At 46.3% G+C, this 15,316-nt stretch overlaps 2 protein-coding genes and 1 pseudogene across 3 annotated transcripts; 2 read left to right on the top strand and 1 right to left on the bottom strand.

Moving 5' to 3' along the window:
- The first annotated feature begins 595 nt into the window (after positions 1-595).
- LOC147983282 (uncharacterized) lies at positions 596-3,920 on the top strand. The gene is made up of 4 exons (XM_087540682.1): positions 596-630; positions 736-907; positions 1,779-1,897; positions 3,707-3,920. The coding sequence occupies exons 1-4, from the start codon at positions 596-598 to the stop codon at positions 3,918-3,920; spliced, it is 540 nt and encodes a 179-aa protein (XP_087396808.1).
- Positions 3,921-5,176: 1,256 nt separating this feature from the next.
- LOC125535956 (UDP-glucosyltransferase UGT13248) lies at positions 5,177-7,629 on the top strand. 2 transcript variants are annotated; one of them, XM_048699036.2, is made up of 3 exons: positions 5,177-5,893; positions 6,598-6,982; positions 7,099-7,629. In XM_048699036.2, exons 1-3 carry the CDS (start codon positions 5,192-5,194, stop codon positions 7,434-7,436), a joined length of 1,425 nt encoding a protein of 474 aa, XP_048554993.2. In that variant the 5' UTR covers positions 5,177-5,191; the 3' UTR covers positions 7,437-7,629. The 2 variants fall into 2 exon arrangements, with proteins under 2 accessions (XP_048554993.2, XP_087399002.1); XM_087542876.1 differs by having other exon boundaries at positions 5,177-5,914; positions 6,565-6,982.
- Positions 7,630-8,838: 1,209 nt separating this feature from the next.
- On the bottom strand, positions 8,839-9,959 carry LOC147983281 (senescence-specific cysteine protease SAG39-like; annotated as a pseudogene).
- Positions 9,960-15,316: the final 5,357 nt, after the last annotated feature.

The following is a 15,316-nucleotide window of genomic DNA, read 5'->3' as shown; positions in this document are numbered from 1 at the left end:
CCAATAGTAGTAGCGCAGGTTTTTACCCCTCGCTACTACTAAGTGATTTTCACCGTGCCTTCCGGGACAAGCCATAGTAGTAGCGTGGGTTATAAACCCACGCTACTACTAAGTCGATAGTAGTAGCGCGGGTTATAAACCCCACGCTACCACCTGCATCTGCTCCCACCCCACCAACCATCCCACTCCATGTCTCAAAAAAACACTCAACGCTTGATCCAGATCCCCAATCCCGTCTCTGCTCCCACCTCCTCTCCTCCTCTCCCAAGTCCCAACCCGCCATGGAGGGGGAGCCGCCCGCGCAGGGCCCGCCCCCCAGCGCCGCTGCCTACGGCTCCGGCGGCGGCGGGGAGAAGGGTGCCCCGTGCCAGGAGTGCGGGGAGCAGCCGTGGAAGTACCGGTGCCCGGGCTGCTCCCGCCTCACCTGCTGCCTCCCCCGCGTGCAGGCCCACAAGCGCTGCACCGCCTGCTTCGGCAAGCGCCCCCGCACCGTCCCCGTCCCGCTCGCCCAGTTCGACGGCAACCAGCTCCTCTCCGGTGAAAGATTCGTCCCTCGACCTCCAGTCCAGTCCCTCGCTCGCCGTGGCCTCCATCCATGCTGAGGAAGCCATGGCGCCGGTGCAGATCGACGTGAGGATATGTGGAAACTCCCTCCTCCCTCATCCCCCCTCGCCCTCCTGACTGAAGCATCCTCTGCCTTGTTTTCTTCTGATTTTTGTATTGGATGATTTGGAAATTGGCGAATCTGAAGATGACGGAGCTGGAGATCCTGGGCATGAACTTCGTCTGCGTCCTCTCGGCGCTGTTGGACGCCAAGATCCCGGAGAAAGAATGCCTGCTCCCGCTCGTCTCCAAGCTCCTCGGCTACTGCATCATGGCCGCCTCCACCACCGTCAAGCTCCCGCAGGTTTGTTCCGTTCTTTGCCTTTTGTTGCCTGAACTTTGTTGGTGATTTCTCAATATTACAGCATTGGGCACCCATAGGAGTAGATTATTGTAAGGTCGCATATGAGGCATGCATAAGGTAGAGGTTCTTATAGGTGTTGATATAGTTGGTCTTGACCTGCATTTTGGTCCTTGACTAATTGGACCAAACAGCGTACTAATTTTTTGTTATTCTCGGTGCTTAGATGAATTAATTTGCTATCAGGTAGCTTGGTAACGAGTTATCAGCACCTTATAAACATTTCTTTTGCATTTAATCCTGCCGTCGATGCCTCCTCGGCCGCCGATGTCTCGTCGTGGCCGTGCTTATGCATAGGCGCCGCCAGCGTCGCGTGCAAGTTAGCCTGTTAGCAACATGAGCAGTCTGCCCACCCTCTCCCCACTGGGAATTTAATCTTCCTATACTGAAGTCCAGCTCTTTGATTATGCCTTTTCAGTGTAGATTCTTTCATGTTAACTAATTGGAACAAGTTCTAATTAGGTCACAGATTTTGTACTGAATAAAAAGTGTTATTTAGAGACAGTAATGGTTAAGGGCAAAACCATTCATTTTACAATTTGTACCACAAGTGTCGAGCGTGCATTTTCTACTTTGAGGTTATTTAGGCAAGCTACAGTCATATGGTGGAAGGTGTTTTTCTATCCAACAGGTTGTAGCTAGTAGGCATAGAGTAAAATAATAGATGAAGATTTCCTTATGCAATTTAGGAGCGGAAAGAAACATATAGCTGATTATCTGTTTCAGCCAAACATTTTTTTGTTCGTTCATGTTTGACGAAGAAAACCAAACGTATAGCAATTTAAGGTAGTTCTTTTTTTTTGTCTTGTGACAGGCGCATGACGACTATGGCAATTGGCGCCAAATCCCAGCTTTCACTGGAACATGTTTGAAGAAATGCCTGTCACCTAGTACTTCAAGCCGGTGGCCACCTTCTTCTTCACCCAGAAGAAGGTGAGAGTTATACCGTGGGTGCTGTCCTTATTGATTCTTTACCCAATCCATAGTGAAGTAATCCTGAGAAATTTTCCACACAACAAAGAAGTGGCTACTTTCTGTTATGTCCAGTGTTTTCTAGCCATATCTTATAGAACTGTTGATTTCCTTGGATTCACAACGGGATATAATGGTGATCAAAATGTTGATACGTTAGGATTAGTTTCCTAGTGCAAATGCACTAAGGAAAATCTATATTCAGTTGGTAGGTGCTAGTACTTAAACTGCATTTAAAATTTAAGCTTAGTGTTATCTATCTAGTCTGATTTATACACTGCATTCCTAAGCTGAAATATTTTTTGTAACTGAAATATCTAGTTTGAGTTTCATTCAGTTATTTGTAACTTTTTAACTAAATATCATTTTGTAACTGAAATATATGTGTACTTATAGTGCATATTCGCATTGTATCAGAATCTTAGTCCATGTGTCTCCTGTATCATCTGAGATTATGCTTCCTCTCCATTTATTGATAAAATCTATATGCCTTGCTGATGCTCATTTCCATCGCTACAGGATAATGAGATGTTGAAGCGGCATAGTGAATCCATGAGACTGCAGTGCAATTGCACCGTTCCATTGAATATTACTCAGGAATAAGGACATTCCAATGGCAGATTAGCTCTATTTTTCCTTTTCATTTTTCTTACTATTCGAGTGAGGACATGTAGAATGAGAAACTGTGTGGTAGCAGATATGGCAACTGTGTGATAGTAGAATCATGAATAAGGAATATGGCAACTGTGTGATAGTGACATTTTTCCATCACTATTGTTTCTTGGAATTGTATGCATAAAATGAAATTGGTTGATTTTATTTATTTTTAAATCCTAAATAGTTAGTAGTAGCGTGGGAACAAATTGAGCGCTACTAGTACTTAGGATACTAGTAGCGCTGGTATTATAAGCACGCTGCTACTACTACACTAGTAGTAGCGCGGTTCTGTAATAGCAATAGCGCGGGTGTCACACACGCTACTACTAACAAAGTTAGTAGTAGCGTGGGTCTACCCGCACTACTACTAACTATTAGCTGTAGCGCGATACTAGTAGCGCGGGTACCCACGCTGCTAGTAGCCATTTTACCCGCGCTGCTAGTAGCCTTTTTCCTAGTAGTGCTCTCGCCGACGTGAGAGTCGAAATAGGACACAACCCCTCCTCCAGATCCAGTTCAAGCAGGATGCAGCGTTGCCGTACCCTCTCAACTCTTTGTTCGTCCCTCATCTCTATCTCATCAACGGCATCAGGAACATCAAGACTCAAGGAATATATTGATGATCAGGTAGTCCATAGGTGAGCCCGAAATATCTTTTCCCCTAAGAAATAGTATTTATTTTCAATATTATTTTAAACAAATCTATCAGGAACATCAAGACTCGAGGAATATATTGATGATCAGGTAGTCCATAGGTGAGCCTGAAATATATTTTCCCTTAACAAATAGTATTTATTTTCAATATTTTTTAAACAAATCTTTCCAATATTTCAGTCACACATCTTTTAAGTACTGTAACTACTAATGTATTCATAATTAAGATTAAGATATGGCAGCCTTAAACAGCAGCCAAGTAAATTGTACTATGCTAGCAGAGATCGACACCTAGCTCTACGCAGAAAAAGCAGAGACCGACACCTAGCTCTACGCATAAAAGCAGAAGAAAAACATCACATCGTTTTAAAAAAAAGCAGTAGCAACAAGCACTCAATCCCACCGACAATTCCTTTTCCACCACTCAATTCTTATCTTTTCCACATCCATCACACCCAGCGCCACTTCTCCATGCCAGGAGCCCATACACAGCCCAGCCGCGCTGCAACAACGCCGCCGCCCGTACGCCGCCTCCCGCACCAACCATGCCCGAGCAAGGAACTCCCCTCGACCCCCGGCGCCTGCAGCCCCTCCTCGCCTCCCCCCGTCCAGTCCGGCGACCGGCGCCATGGCCGGCTACCGCCCCTGCAACTCCGGCCCGCTGCTCCGCTAACCTTCCCCCTCTCCATTCCCTTCCCTAACTCCCTCCCTCTAGATCTCTCCCTCACCTCTCACCCCCGTATCTTTTCTGTACAGGGAGAATCACACCCGCGCCATGGATCTCCGACCCCGACGCTCAAGCTCCCGCCGCTGTTCAGCACCAGATCCGCGCCGCCCCGCCTTCTCCGACCGTGTCGAGAGCCGTCATCGGCTCGTCGCTGCCTGCTTCGTCTGGGCATGGAGACGACGAACACGAGTATCACCCGCGACGTCCAGCGCCAAGTCCAGCTCGATAGAGACCCTCTCTGCGCCACTGCGCACCGGTCCCGCTGCCCCCGTCACCCCAGCCATCCACCAGAGAGAGAGGGGCTCCCCACCACCACCCAGCCCCACTCCTCCACTTCTCCATCTAGCGCCCACGGCTCTGTTCTGCTTCCGTGAGGCAAGTCCGCGCCGGTGATGCATTGGCCTTGAGGGAGGCTCGTTTTATCTGATCTCTCTCTTATTCTCTTGATCAGCCATCTCTGCTTTGTTATTCGGCTTGTTGATTGTCTACTTTCGAACATATATAAATTTGTAGGATTCAATACAAAGCTGCGAGGTGGGACTAATAGTCAATTTAAAGACTGCTGATGTGGGGAAGGACTGATGCATCGGCGGGCGAGTGGGTTATTTCGTTTTTTCTCTCGTCAATACGGTTGGAGTTGACTTATTATTGTACTGTGGGTTGAATACCCAAAATCGCGGGGGCTTTTATGCAAAAATGCCAATGACGTACGACCAAAAACAATGACTGCTTTATTAGTAGGTAAAAAGATTAGGGAAAGATTATTATAGGGAAAAAGATTAGGAAGATAATTGCGGAGACTAACATATATTAGCATATTAATGGAGTGAATAATTGCAGTATAATTTTACTCATATTACAGCCATTTTTGGACAAATTTTTATACCTAGAATTGTGGACCTCGGTTACATCGAACCGGGTCCGTGAATACGTGACAAATAAACAACAAATATGTCCATATCTCCCCTGGGTTTTTGTGTGGACACGATAGATTAGATTACTCCGTCTCTATCCTGGAAAGAGAATAAACTAGTACAACTTTTTATACGCATGCGGTCGAGAATGCAGCCGCACCACCTTCCCGGTTCCTTCCACTCGTCAGTGCAAGACACACAGACAGGAGCGTGGCAACAAATTTGACCATTCCCAAGAGAAACCTTACGCGCCACTCTGCATCCAACTTTCCATGCCTATTTATCTTTGAGCAAACACTATGAATGAACGCTGTCAACATGGAGACCACGGGCACCACTGCCTCAATCCTCGGCCATGGAGCAGGTGACGGCCCGAGCGTCCTCCTTCTCCCGTTCCCGGGGGCGCAGGGCCACACAAACCCGATACTCCAGTTCGGCCGCCGCCTCGCGTACCACGGTCTCCGCCCCACCCTCGTCGTCACCCGGTACGTGCTCTCCACCACCTCGCCCCCTGGCGCGCCGTTCCGCGTGGCCGCCATCTCGGACGGCTTCGACGCTGGTGGCATGGCGTCGTGCCCCGACTACGCGGAGTACTTCCCGCGACTGGAGGCCGTCGGGTCCGAGACGCTGTGGGAGCTCCTCCTGTCGGAGGCGTGCGCTGGGCGGCCAGTGCGCGTGCTGGTTTACGACCCTCATCTTGCGTGGGCGCTGCGGGTGGCGCGGGCGGCCGGCGTGGCCACCGCGGCCTTCTTCTCCCAGCCGTGCGCAGTGGACATCGTGTATGGGGAGCTCTGGGCGGGGCGACTGGCGCTGCCGGCGACGGACGGGCATGCGCTGCTCGCGAGAGGAGCGCTGGGCGTGGAGCTTGGGCCGGAGGACATGCCGCCGTTCGCGGTCGCACCGGAGTCGCAGCCGGTGCTCACAAAGACGTCGATTGGGCAGTTCGATGGGCTGGAGGACGCCGACGACGTGCTCGTCAACTCTTTCCACGACATCGAGCCAAAGGTACGCCATACTTTGAGACTGGTCAGCTCTGCTCTAGTTATCTAATAAGTTTTGCAACAAGAAAGAGACCACGTGACTTAAAGAGGTCGTTAGGAATTAATCTTACGCATTCGGCACTGATGAGAGCAGAGCATTCTAATTTTAGTTGTGTATTTTCATTTTCAGATGCTAGAAAACTAGATGGTAAAATTGCTTCCTTAATACATTTGAAATGTATTAATTTATATGTATTTTTAGTGCATTTATCAGTGCTAAATATCTTAACAAGAGACATTGCTTTTATCAATTAGCATATTTCTTTTTTCATTTTTCATTTAAGAGGAGTAATGCGCTACACAAGCATCGTAGACACATAAATTTTCATTTCTCATGGAGAGAGCTATGACAGGGTGTGTAAGGAGGACACATCTATTACGTTTCTATAATCTTCTGTTCCACATTTCTAACGCAAGGATGGTGCAAAATGACAAATCCAGTGTAAATTATTGGAGGTGGCATAAGGGCCTCATATATATGCTACCAGCACGTCAACTAAACATACAAGTGTTCGACGCTCCATTATTTGTTATGTCACATCAGATTGATGATGTGATGATTCATACGGGTAGGAACGAACGGTCCTGTCAATATGACGTTTCTATGCTTGATTATATTTAGTCCATTTCAGAAAGAATTTGATATTTGAAATTTTGCCAACTGAGCAGGAGGCAGAGTACATGGAGTTAACATGGAGAGCGAATATGATAGGTCCAACTTTGCCATCATACTATCTTGATGATAATCGCCTACCATCCAACAAGTCTTATGGTTTCAACTTGTTCAGTGAGGGTGCATCCTGTATGGATTGGTTAGACAAGCATAGCATTTCCTCCGTTGTGCTTGTATCCTATGGTACTGTCTCTAACTACGATGCAACCCAATTGGAGGAGCTTGGCAGTGGACTATGCAATTCTGGCAAACCTTTTGTTTGGGTTGTCAGATCCAATGAGGCACACAAGTTATCTGAAGAACTCAAGGAGAAATGTGAGAACAGTGGATTAATTGTTGCGTGGTGCCCCCAACTAGAAGTTTTGTCACACAAGGCTATCGGTATGGTTACACACATTACATTTCTTTTACTTTCTATGGACAAGAATATATAAATGCTTTACAAAGTAAACAAAAATGACAACACTTTAGATCTAAATTTATGAACATACATGTAGGTTGTTTTGTTACCCACTGCGGATGGAACTCCACATTGGAGGCAATTGTTAGTGGTGTTCCTCTTGTGGGAATCCCACATTGGGCTGACCAACCCACCATCTCAAAGTATGTGGAGACTGTGTGGGGCATGGGTGTGCGAGTGCGGAAGGGCGATAACGGATGGCTAAAGAGGATGGAGGTCGAGAGGTGCATTAGAGAGGTGATGGACGGAGATAGAAAGGATGAGTACAAAAGAAATGCTGCAAAGTGGATGCAAAAGGCCAAGGATGCAATGCAGGAAGGAGGAAGCTCAGATAAGCATATTGCTGACTTTGCTGCGAAGTATACTTCAACTTGAAGTCATACCAATGCATTTTTTACTTCAAGTTATGAAATTAGGCATTCACTCCAATGCTACAATTCTTTTAGAGTGAATGACATTTTAATTTGTAAGTAGAGTGTCTTCTGACCATTTAGAAGGATGTTCAATTTCTGATGTACTAACAATATGTGAACAATTGATTACAAGTTATAGAATCAATTTGAATAAATTATATGGAGTCTATAAAAGTATTGTCATAGCAACTTTCACTTTATTAGTCTATGTGTATTCTTAGTGTTCCACACAATAAAACAGTTCCCTATAATCTATACCAATATATATTGTATGAGTTTTGAATGTGTCGAGAGCATCGATCTTGATTGTTGATATCCTCAATCTAACGGTTGAAAGCAATGGGATTCTCATGAACAGTACCTATCAGCTGCTTCCAATGTATTTTAGAACCATTGTGTTTTACGAAGTGCATGCCGCTCAGGCCATGCTGTGTTCAGCAGCGACGTGCTGAGTGGCTTGGGATCGGTCTAGAAAGAGGACAAGAGAGAGAAGAAATCTAAATTAAACAATTAATGAATCTTAGCCTGCTGGTTATTTTCCTTTGTGTTTTACAATTCTGTCACCAATCAATAGGAATTACACACTTCTAATATTTCTTTTTACAACAATAATATTCCTCAATGCATTCAGACATAGAACGTATTATTTTGCATTTCCTTTTTGCAGCATAGCCTAATGCTTTTTTCTATCACCAAAAACACTTATGTTGACGTCCACGTGCGTGCATACTAGTATATTAATGTAAGAAGATGATTCTTTGTTCATCCTAAATTTTCATCGGATACATATTTTTATTGGTGCACAATTAGGAGTTCTGTATATGAATAAAAACACATGAAAGATTAAAAAGACACATGAAAGATTAAAATACAATATCGATGAACATCATAATTTAAGATAACATAATCATATTCCCTACGTCTTGCCTATGACCTCATCATAAGGTATCGTGTGTTACGCTATTCTTGGAAGTGGAGTTTTCTCATAATCTAGTTGGAATGGATTGATTCCTTTGAAATATTGCATGTTGTATGCTCTCGTGATATAAATCACTAGTAGGATGCCTCCTAGTCTATTAAGACATTACATTCTTATAAATACCCGAGGACACTATTTAGAAATCACACACACATTGAAATATTTTAGCCATTTGAAAGCTTCATGGAATATATATCTACATAATTCTCTATCAATTGTTAAAACACAATGTATCACACATGGTATTAAATTACAAACTATAACAATGTACAGACATAAGATGCATTATTGTACACGGACACATATGAACTATGCATTCTACTTGGGGACCTTAGTGTTTTGAGAACTGTGCATATGTATGATTGGGTGCAATTTGGTGATCTTCTTATTTGGTGGGGTACAAAGGCTCCGTGGCAAGACCACACATGCCCTTCTTGTCTGCAATGTCCATCTGCATTCTCAATTACCCATCTTCGCCCCAAGTTGTGCCCCATGAATTCTTCATTAACCAATAACTTGTGCCATCACTAGTCTTTCCATATCCAATGGCTGCAATTCCATGGTCCAAATCAGTGCCGCATGAGCAAGTCATCACCTCACCAGAGTAGAATTGGAATGTCATGTCGTCTTCGTCGACAGCTACAGACACTGGTTGGTTTGCAACTGCCATCACAAGGGCACCCTCATTATTGGCAGGCACATCCTCAAAGCCGGTGCTGGTTGCCTTGCACTTGCCATGCAGCACTATTGGATCCAGCCTTGCACTTCCCATCAGTTGCATTATATGTGTAGCTGGACTCCATGGTAAGTCCTCAGTTCTTGATAATAAATTTCAAGGCATCATCCATGAGTCCTCCCTCGCAGCCTTGATCTTCACCATGAACATCACAGTCAACCAACTCTTGCTCCGACAGTGAGATTAACTTGTGTGTTTTCAGTTTTACAATACCCTCTGTCGCGGCAACAACAGAAAATGCCCAGCAATAGCCTAGAAGTAATTGTGTTGTTATAGTATCATCCTAGAAAATATTACCATGTATAAGCAATCCATCACAATGTGTTATGACTTACCGCACTAGCATTGATTCTTGATAGGGGTGACAGCTCCCTTGGCCCTCCAGTCCATCGTTTCTGGAAGGGCATCAAAACACAAATTCTCATACTTGAATCCTGAAGAAAGAACTCTCATGGAGTTTTCTTTGAACCCCTTGTTTGTGTTGGTTGTCCTGAACTCATCATTGGTGATATCAGCGAATTGGTTGACGCCGAGCCAGAACTTGTGAGTCTGGGCATTGAACTTTCAATGAATTCAACGCTGGCTTTGAAAACCTTGAACCGGCGCGTCTTCTCTGTGGCGTCCTTGTACACGCGGCCGTACTGCGCCATCCATTTCTCATGCTTCATCACCATCGATAATTCGTTGTTCAGCTCACGAGTTGCAATGACAGTTCCGCATAGGCAGATGCAAGCCAGGATGGCAAGGAGCAAAGCCCTGTGGATGGCCATCTTCAATTATGCACCCAAATGCCTTCCTTCTAGTACTGTGTACTCTGCTTTGGTTTGGTTTGTTGAATGGAAGTTTGTGGTATATATAATGTCATGCACATGTTAAAATAGGAGGTATAGAGATACGGTGCTTGTAGGAAGTTTTTTGTGGAAAAGGGCTTGTGCGTTGCCGTGGAGTGTGGTGTCCGGCCGATGTTATAAAATTTAAGTGCACAGGGACTAGGAAGTACGCGTAGTGCACATCTGATAGTGATTGCTGCCTATTTGTTTTCAGAAGTCTACATCTTACGAGAAGCCATTTAAGAGATTTATTAATGAAACAACAACCTGCTTGTTTACTCCAGGAGTCTGCATCTGAAGAAGACTGTGGAGGTGACATGCAGTATGTACTCCCCGTTTTTATTTACTCTGAATACAAGTTTTGAATGAAGTCAAACTTTATAAAGTTTGACCAAGTTTGTGTAAAACAATATGAACATTTACAGTAACAAATTTATATGATGTGACAATATATGCAATGATGAATCTAATGATATACATTTGGTGGTGTATATGTTAATATATTTTCTACAAACTTGTTGAAAGTATATAAAATTTGACTTCAGACAAATCTAATTTGCGGAGTAAATTAAAACGAAGAGAGTACAAAATAATCAAGTAATTGTGTGCTAAGATAATGAATAGCCTGCCTGATAATAATATACTGTTTGACAAGAGTTGTCTTAGTTTCTCAACATCGGATTCTCAGCCATGAAATTTCCTTCCTGACATCCCGGCTTGCATTTTGCTCTTAGTCACTAGGGAAGGGAGTAAATGGACTTTGTGCTTGTTCGGTCTTTACTTTTCTTTTCACGAATACGTGGAGGCGTATCATTCCATTGATATAAAGAAAGAGTGAAAAGGGTACAAGGCCGCAGCGATCTACGTACAACATAGGGCGTAGATGGGACTACGAGAGCAGAAGACAGGGTGCTGACAGTAATTACAAGATTTCCCCAAACCCTAAAACCCCTGGCGGCGATTAGGGTTTGACGTGGAGTCGACTTTGCCCAATGACTCGTTGCCGGTGCAAGAGAAAGAGGAAGAGGCTAGTGCTCCGGGCTCATGGCTGCACCTAGCGCCGCGGGCTCGGGGGAGGGGAGCGATCCCTAGGCGGGCTGCGCCACCAGAAGGAAACCCGAGGAGGCCTTGGGGGAACTTGACATATCCGAGGAGGAGGCTACTCCTCTGATCCTCGACGATCGCGTCGAGGGGAGGCCGGCGAATTGGCTGTTGGCCGGGAAGGTGCTCCACCGGAACCATCTACACATCCAAACCATCGCTAATGCGCTTCGGCCGTAATGGGGCAACCCGCGTGGTTTGAAGTTTAGATCAGCGGGCGTGAACGTGTTTGTAGCAGAATTTGAGAATCAGAGGGACAAAGATCGGGTGTGGGGCGGCTCGCCATGGCATATCAGTACGAACGCCGTGGTGATGGCTGAGTTTGACAAATGTATGCTGCCTGATGAGGTCCAGTTCGATCGTCTCCAGATTTGGGCTAGGGTTATGGATCTACCATATAACCTAAGGGATGAGGTGTGGTGGATGTCGATCGCTAAGCAGATTGATAAAAACGCCCAGTTTGTCAAGTTTGATCATAATGCTGGTTTTCTGCGAGCAAGGATATCAATTGAGGTAGACAAGCCTTTGAGAAGGTGGATTTTGATCGATTCTGCCAGGAGAAAGAAGACGGACTTGTATGACATTCAATATGAACAGTTGCCCTATTTCTGTTTCTCCTGTGGTAGATTAGGGCATTCAGAGCTCTATTGTGCTACTCTGGGCTCACGCCATGACAAGGGTGAGCTGCCGTTTGGCTCTAAACTCCGTGCGTCGGATGATGCAAAGAAGTCGGCGGCCAGTGACAATTCCTCCAAGGAACCAAAGTCTAATAGCAAGCCAACCACAAAGAATTCTAGTACAAACAAGGAACCTGGGGAGGAAGTGACATCTCCTATGAAGAACATGCAGCCACTGAAGCGAAAAGATGCTTCTCATCAAGTTTACAAATCCGTGGCTAAACCCTTGTTGCTTACAGATGGGAGTTTGGGCGATCCAGTTGGGGACGCAGGTGCAAGCATCAAGGACCCAACCACAGCTAGCAACGATACACAGGGAGATAACTTTGCTCATGAACCAAAGAAGAAAAAGCCTACACCAGATAACTCGGGAGAGACCGCGTAGCGGTCCTGCCAGTCACAATTAGTGTTTTAAGCTGGAACTGCTGGGGGCTTGGGAACCCTGAGGCAGTTCGGGAGCTTCGCAGTATCGTGAAGCTTGAAGGCCCCTCCCTTCTCTTTGTAATGGAAACTAAAATCAAAGCAAAAAGAGTTGAGGATCTGAAGTTTACGCTTGGTTTTGAAGGCAGTTTTGCAGTTGACAGTGTTGGCCTTAGTGGCGGCATATGTCTTTTTTGGTCCAGAGATGTGACTGTTGATCTGAAAAATTTCAGTAAGAATCATATTGATGTACTGGTTCATAGCAATAATCAAAACACTTATGTTTGGCGTTTAACTGGTTTTTCCAGAGCACCGCGAGTGGAAGAGAGACATCACAGTTGGTGGTTCTTGCGTACTTTGCATAATATACCCCATAGTGCCTGGTTGTGCATGGGAGATTTTAATGAAACTTTGTATGCATGTGAGCACTTCAGAAGAGAGGCACGGTCTGAAACTCACATGAAATCATTCAGGGAGGTTGTGGATGAAATTTGTTTCCAAGATCTAGGCTGGTCTGGCTCAGCCTACACATGGGATAATCATCAAATGGGAGAAGCAAATGTCAAGGCACGGCTAGATCGAGCTTTCGCGAACGACGAATGTCGGTAGTTTTTTCATCACATACGAGTTTGACATCTTCCTTCAGTTGAGTCTGACCACTGTTTTGTGATAGCAGAAATGAAAGAGGTACTGCCGGATCGGCCTAGGGCGAAGAAACAATTCCGTTATGAAAACGTCTGGCAGACTCATACAGATTATGACCGCCTAGTTGAGGTGACATGGCGGGGCATACCACGGACTCCGGGCCTCCAAGGCATTGCATCGGCGTTTGGTACTTTGCAGACAACCCTAGAGCCTTGCAGTTTGAAGGAGTTTGGGTGTCCGGCACGTACTGTCAGACAACTCCAACAACGTCTGAACCGTGTTCGGTGTCAGGCTATAGGTACTGGGCCTTCAGATGAGGAGAAAAGCATTGTTAAAAAACTGAAGGAGGCCTTGCATCAAGAGGAGATTTGGACTCGGCAACGTTCGAGAGTTCAGTGGCTCCGAGAGGGTGATCGCAACACATCATATTTCCAGGCGCAAGCAGCTCAACGCCAACGTACGAATAAGATCTCAGATCTTCGCTGAGCTGATGGCATGGTGTGTCCTAGTGGAGATGAGGATAAGGTGGAGGTGCAGACCTTCTATCAGCAACTTTATGAATCACAGGGTTTTGCGGATCCCCAGCTGTTGTTATCACATGTGCCAGTCAAAGTGACACAAGCGATGAACATAGAACTAGCCAAACCCTATACCCCGGAGGAAGTCAAAGTGGCGCTGTTTCAAATGGCTCCTTCGAAGGCACCCGGTGTTGATGGTTTTACTGCGGGTTTTTATCAGCGTCATTGGGATCTACTTGGTAATGACGTAACCGAGGACAGTGCTTGATTTTCTCAATGGGGGGCGGGGGAGCTGCCATCGGGACTGAATGACACTTCTATTACCCTCATCCCCAAGGTTAGACACCCCCAATGAATTTCGCAATACCGTCCTATTGCATTGTGCCCAGTTTTGTATAAGATTGCTGCTAAGGCAATCACCAATCGCTTGAGATCTATTATGGATGAGGTTATAAGTGAAGAGCAAAGTGCTTTCGTTCCCGGCCGCCTCATTACTGACAATGTGCTAGGTGCGTATGAAAGTGTACATACGATGAGGCGGAGGAAGAAGGGCAAGAATTATTCATGCGCGGTCAAGCTCGATATGATGAAAGCATGTGACTGCGTTGAGTGGTATTATCTCAAAGCTATACTAGCTCGGCTTGGCTTCTGTATGAGCTTTGTTAGATTGATAATGAAGTGCGTCTCCTCGGTGCGCTTCTCGGTGCGTGTCAACGGTGAACTTTTACCATACTTCACACCATCCAGAGGTTTCCGAAAGGTGATCCACTTTCACCATTCCTTTTTTTGCTATGTGCGGAAGGCTTTTCCTCGCTGTTAAAATATTACAGTAGAGTAACCATAGAGAGGGGTTTGAGGGTGAGTTATAGATCACCATGGGTCACACATTTATTATTTGCGGATGATGGTTTGATTTTCATCAATGTAAGTAATCCAAGTTCTCTCAGACTCAATGAGATTCTCAGGATTTATGGAGAGGCTTTGGGACAAAGTTTTAATCGTGATAAAAGTGTTGGGGAACGTAGCAGAATTTTAAAATTTTCTACACATCACCAAGATCAATCTATGGAGTCATCTAGAAATGAGGGAGAGAGGAGTGCATTTACATACCCTTGTAGATCGCGCGCGGAAGCGTTCAAGAGAACGGGGTTGATGGAGTCGTACTCGACGTGATCCAAATCACCGATGACCAATTGCCGAGCGGACGGCACCTCCGCGTTCAACACACGTACGGTTGGGAAGACGTCTCCTCCAACTTGATCCAGCAAGGTGAAGGAGAGGTTGATGAAGATCCAGCAGCACGACGGCGTGGTGGTGGAAGCAACGGTGATCTCGGCAGGGCTTCGCCAAGCGCAGGGAGACGGAGGAGTGTCACGGGAGGGAGAGGGAGAGGCCAGGGGCTTGGGTGCGGCTGCCCTCCCTCCCTCCCCCACTGCATATAGGGTGCCTAGGGGGGGGCGCCAGCCCTAGGAGATCCAATCTCCTAGGGGGGGCGGCGGCCAAGGGGGTTCCTTGCCCCCCAAGGCAAGGGTGGCGCCCCCACCCCTAGGGTTCCCAACCCTAGGGGCAGGAGGAGGCCCAAGGGGGGCGCACCAGCCCACTAGGGGCTGGTTCCCCTCCTACTTCAGCCCATGGGGACCTCCGGGATAGGTGGCCCCACCCGGTGGACCCCCGGGACCCTTTCGGTGGTCCCGGTACAATACCGATTACCCCCGAAATTTTCCCGATGGCCGAAACTTGACTTCCTATATATAAATCTTCACCTCCGGACCATTCCGGAACTCCTCGTGATGTCCGGGATCTCATCCGGGACTCCGAACAACTTTCGGGTTACCGTATGCTAATATCTCTACAACCCTAGCGTCACCGAACCTTAAGTGTGTAGACCCTACGGGTTCGGGAGACATGCAGACATGACCGAGACGCCTCTCCGGTC

The sequence above is a fragment of the Triticum urartu genome, chromosome 2A (genome assembly GCF_056163025.1).
Source record: "Triticum urartu cultivar PI428250 chromosome 2A, HENAU_Tu73, whole genome shotgun sequence".
NCBI classification, from domain to species: Eukaryota; Viridiplantae; Streptophyta; class Magnoliopsida; order Poales; family Poaceae; genus Triticum; species Triticum urartu.
The sequence above is the reverse complement of the archived record's forward strand: the minus strand, read 5'-3'. Positions and strand labels throughout refer to the sequence as shown.

What these genes read in the sequence shown, in the direction of transcription:
- LOC125535956 (XM_087542876.1), top strand. Translation starts at nt 5,192, where the DNA reads ATGAACGCTGTCAACATGGAGACCACGGGCACCACTGCCTCAATCCTC. An exon ending in TACGCCATACTTTGAGACTG is followed by an intron (nt 5,915 to 6,564) that starts GTCAGCTCTGCT and finishes CATTTCAGAAAG; the next exon opens with AATTTGATATTTGAAATTTT. An exon ending in TTTGTCACACAAGGCTATCG is followed by an intron (nt 6,983 to 7,098) that starts GTATGGTTACAC and finishes ACATACATGTAG; the next exon opens with GTTGTTTTGTTACCCACTGC.
- LOC147983282 (XM_087540682.1), top strand. Translation starts at nt 596, where the DNA reads ATGCTGAGGAAGCCATGGCGCCGGTGCAGATCGAC. An exon ending in TGGCGCCGGTGCAGATCGAC is followed by an intron (nt 631 to 735) that starts GTGAGGATATGT and finishes GATGATTTGGAA; the next exon opens with ATTGGCGAATCTGAAGATGA. An exon ending in CCACCGTCAAGCTCCCGCAG is followed by an intron (nt 908 to 1,778) that starts GTTTGTTCCGTT and finishes GTCTTGTGACAG; the next exon opens with GCGCATGACGACTATGGCAA.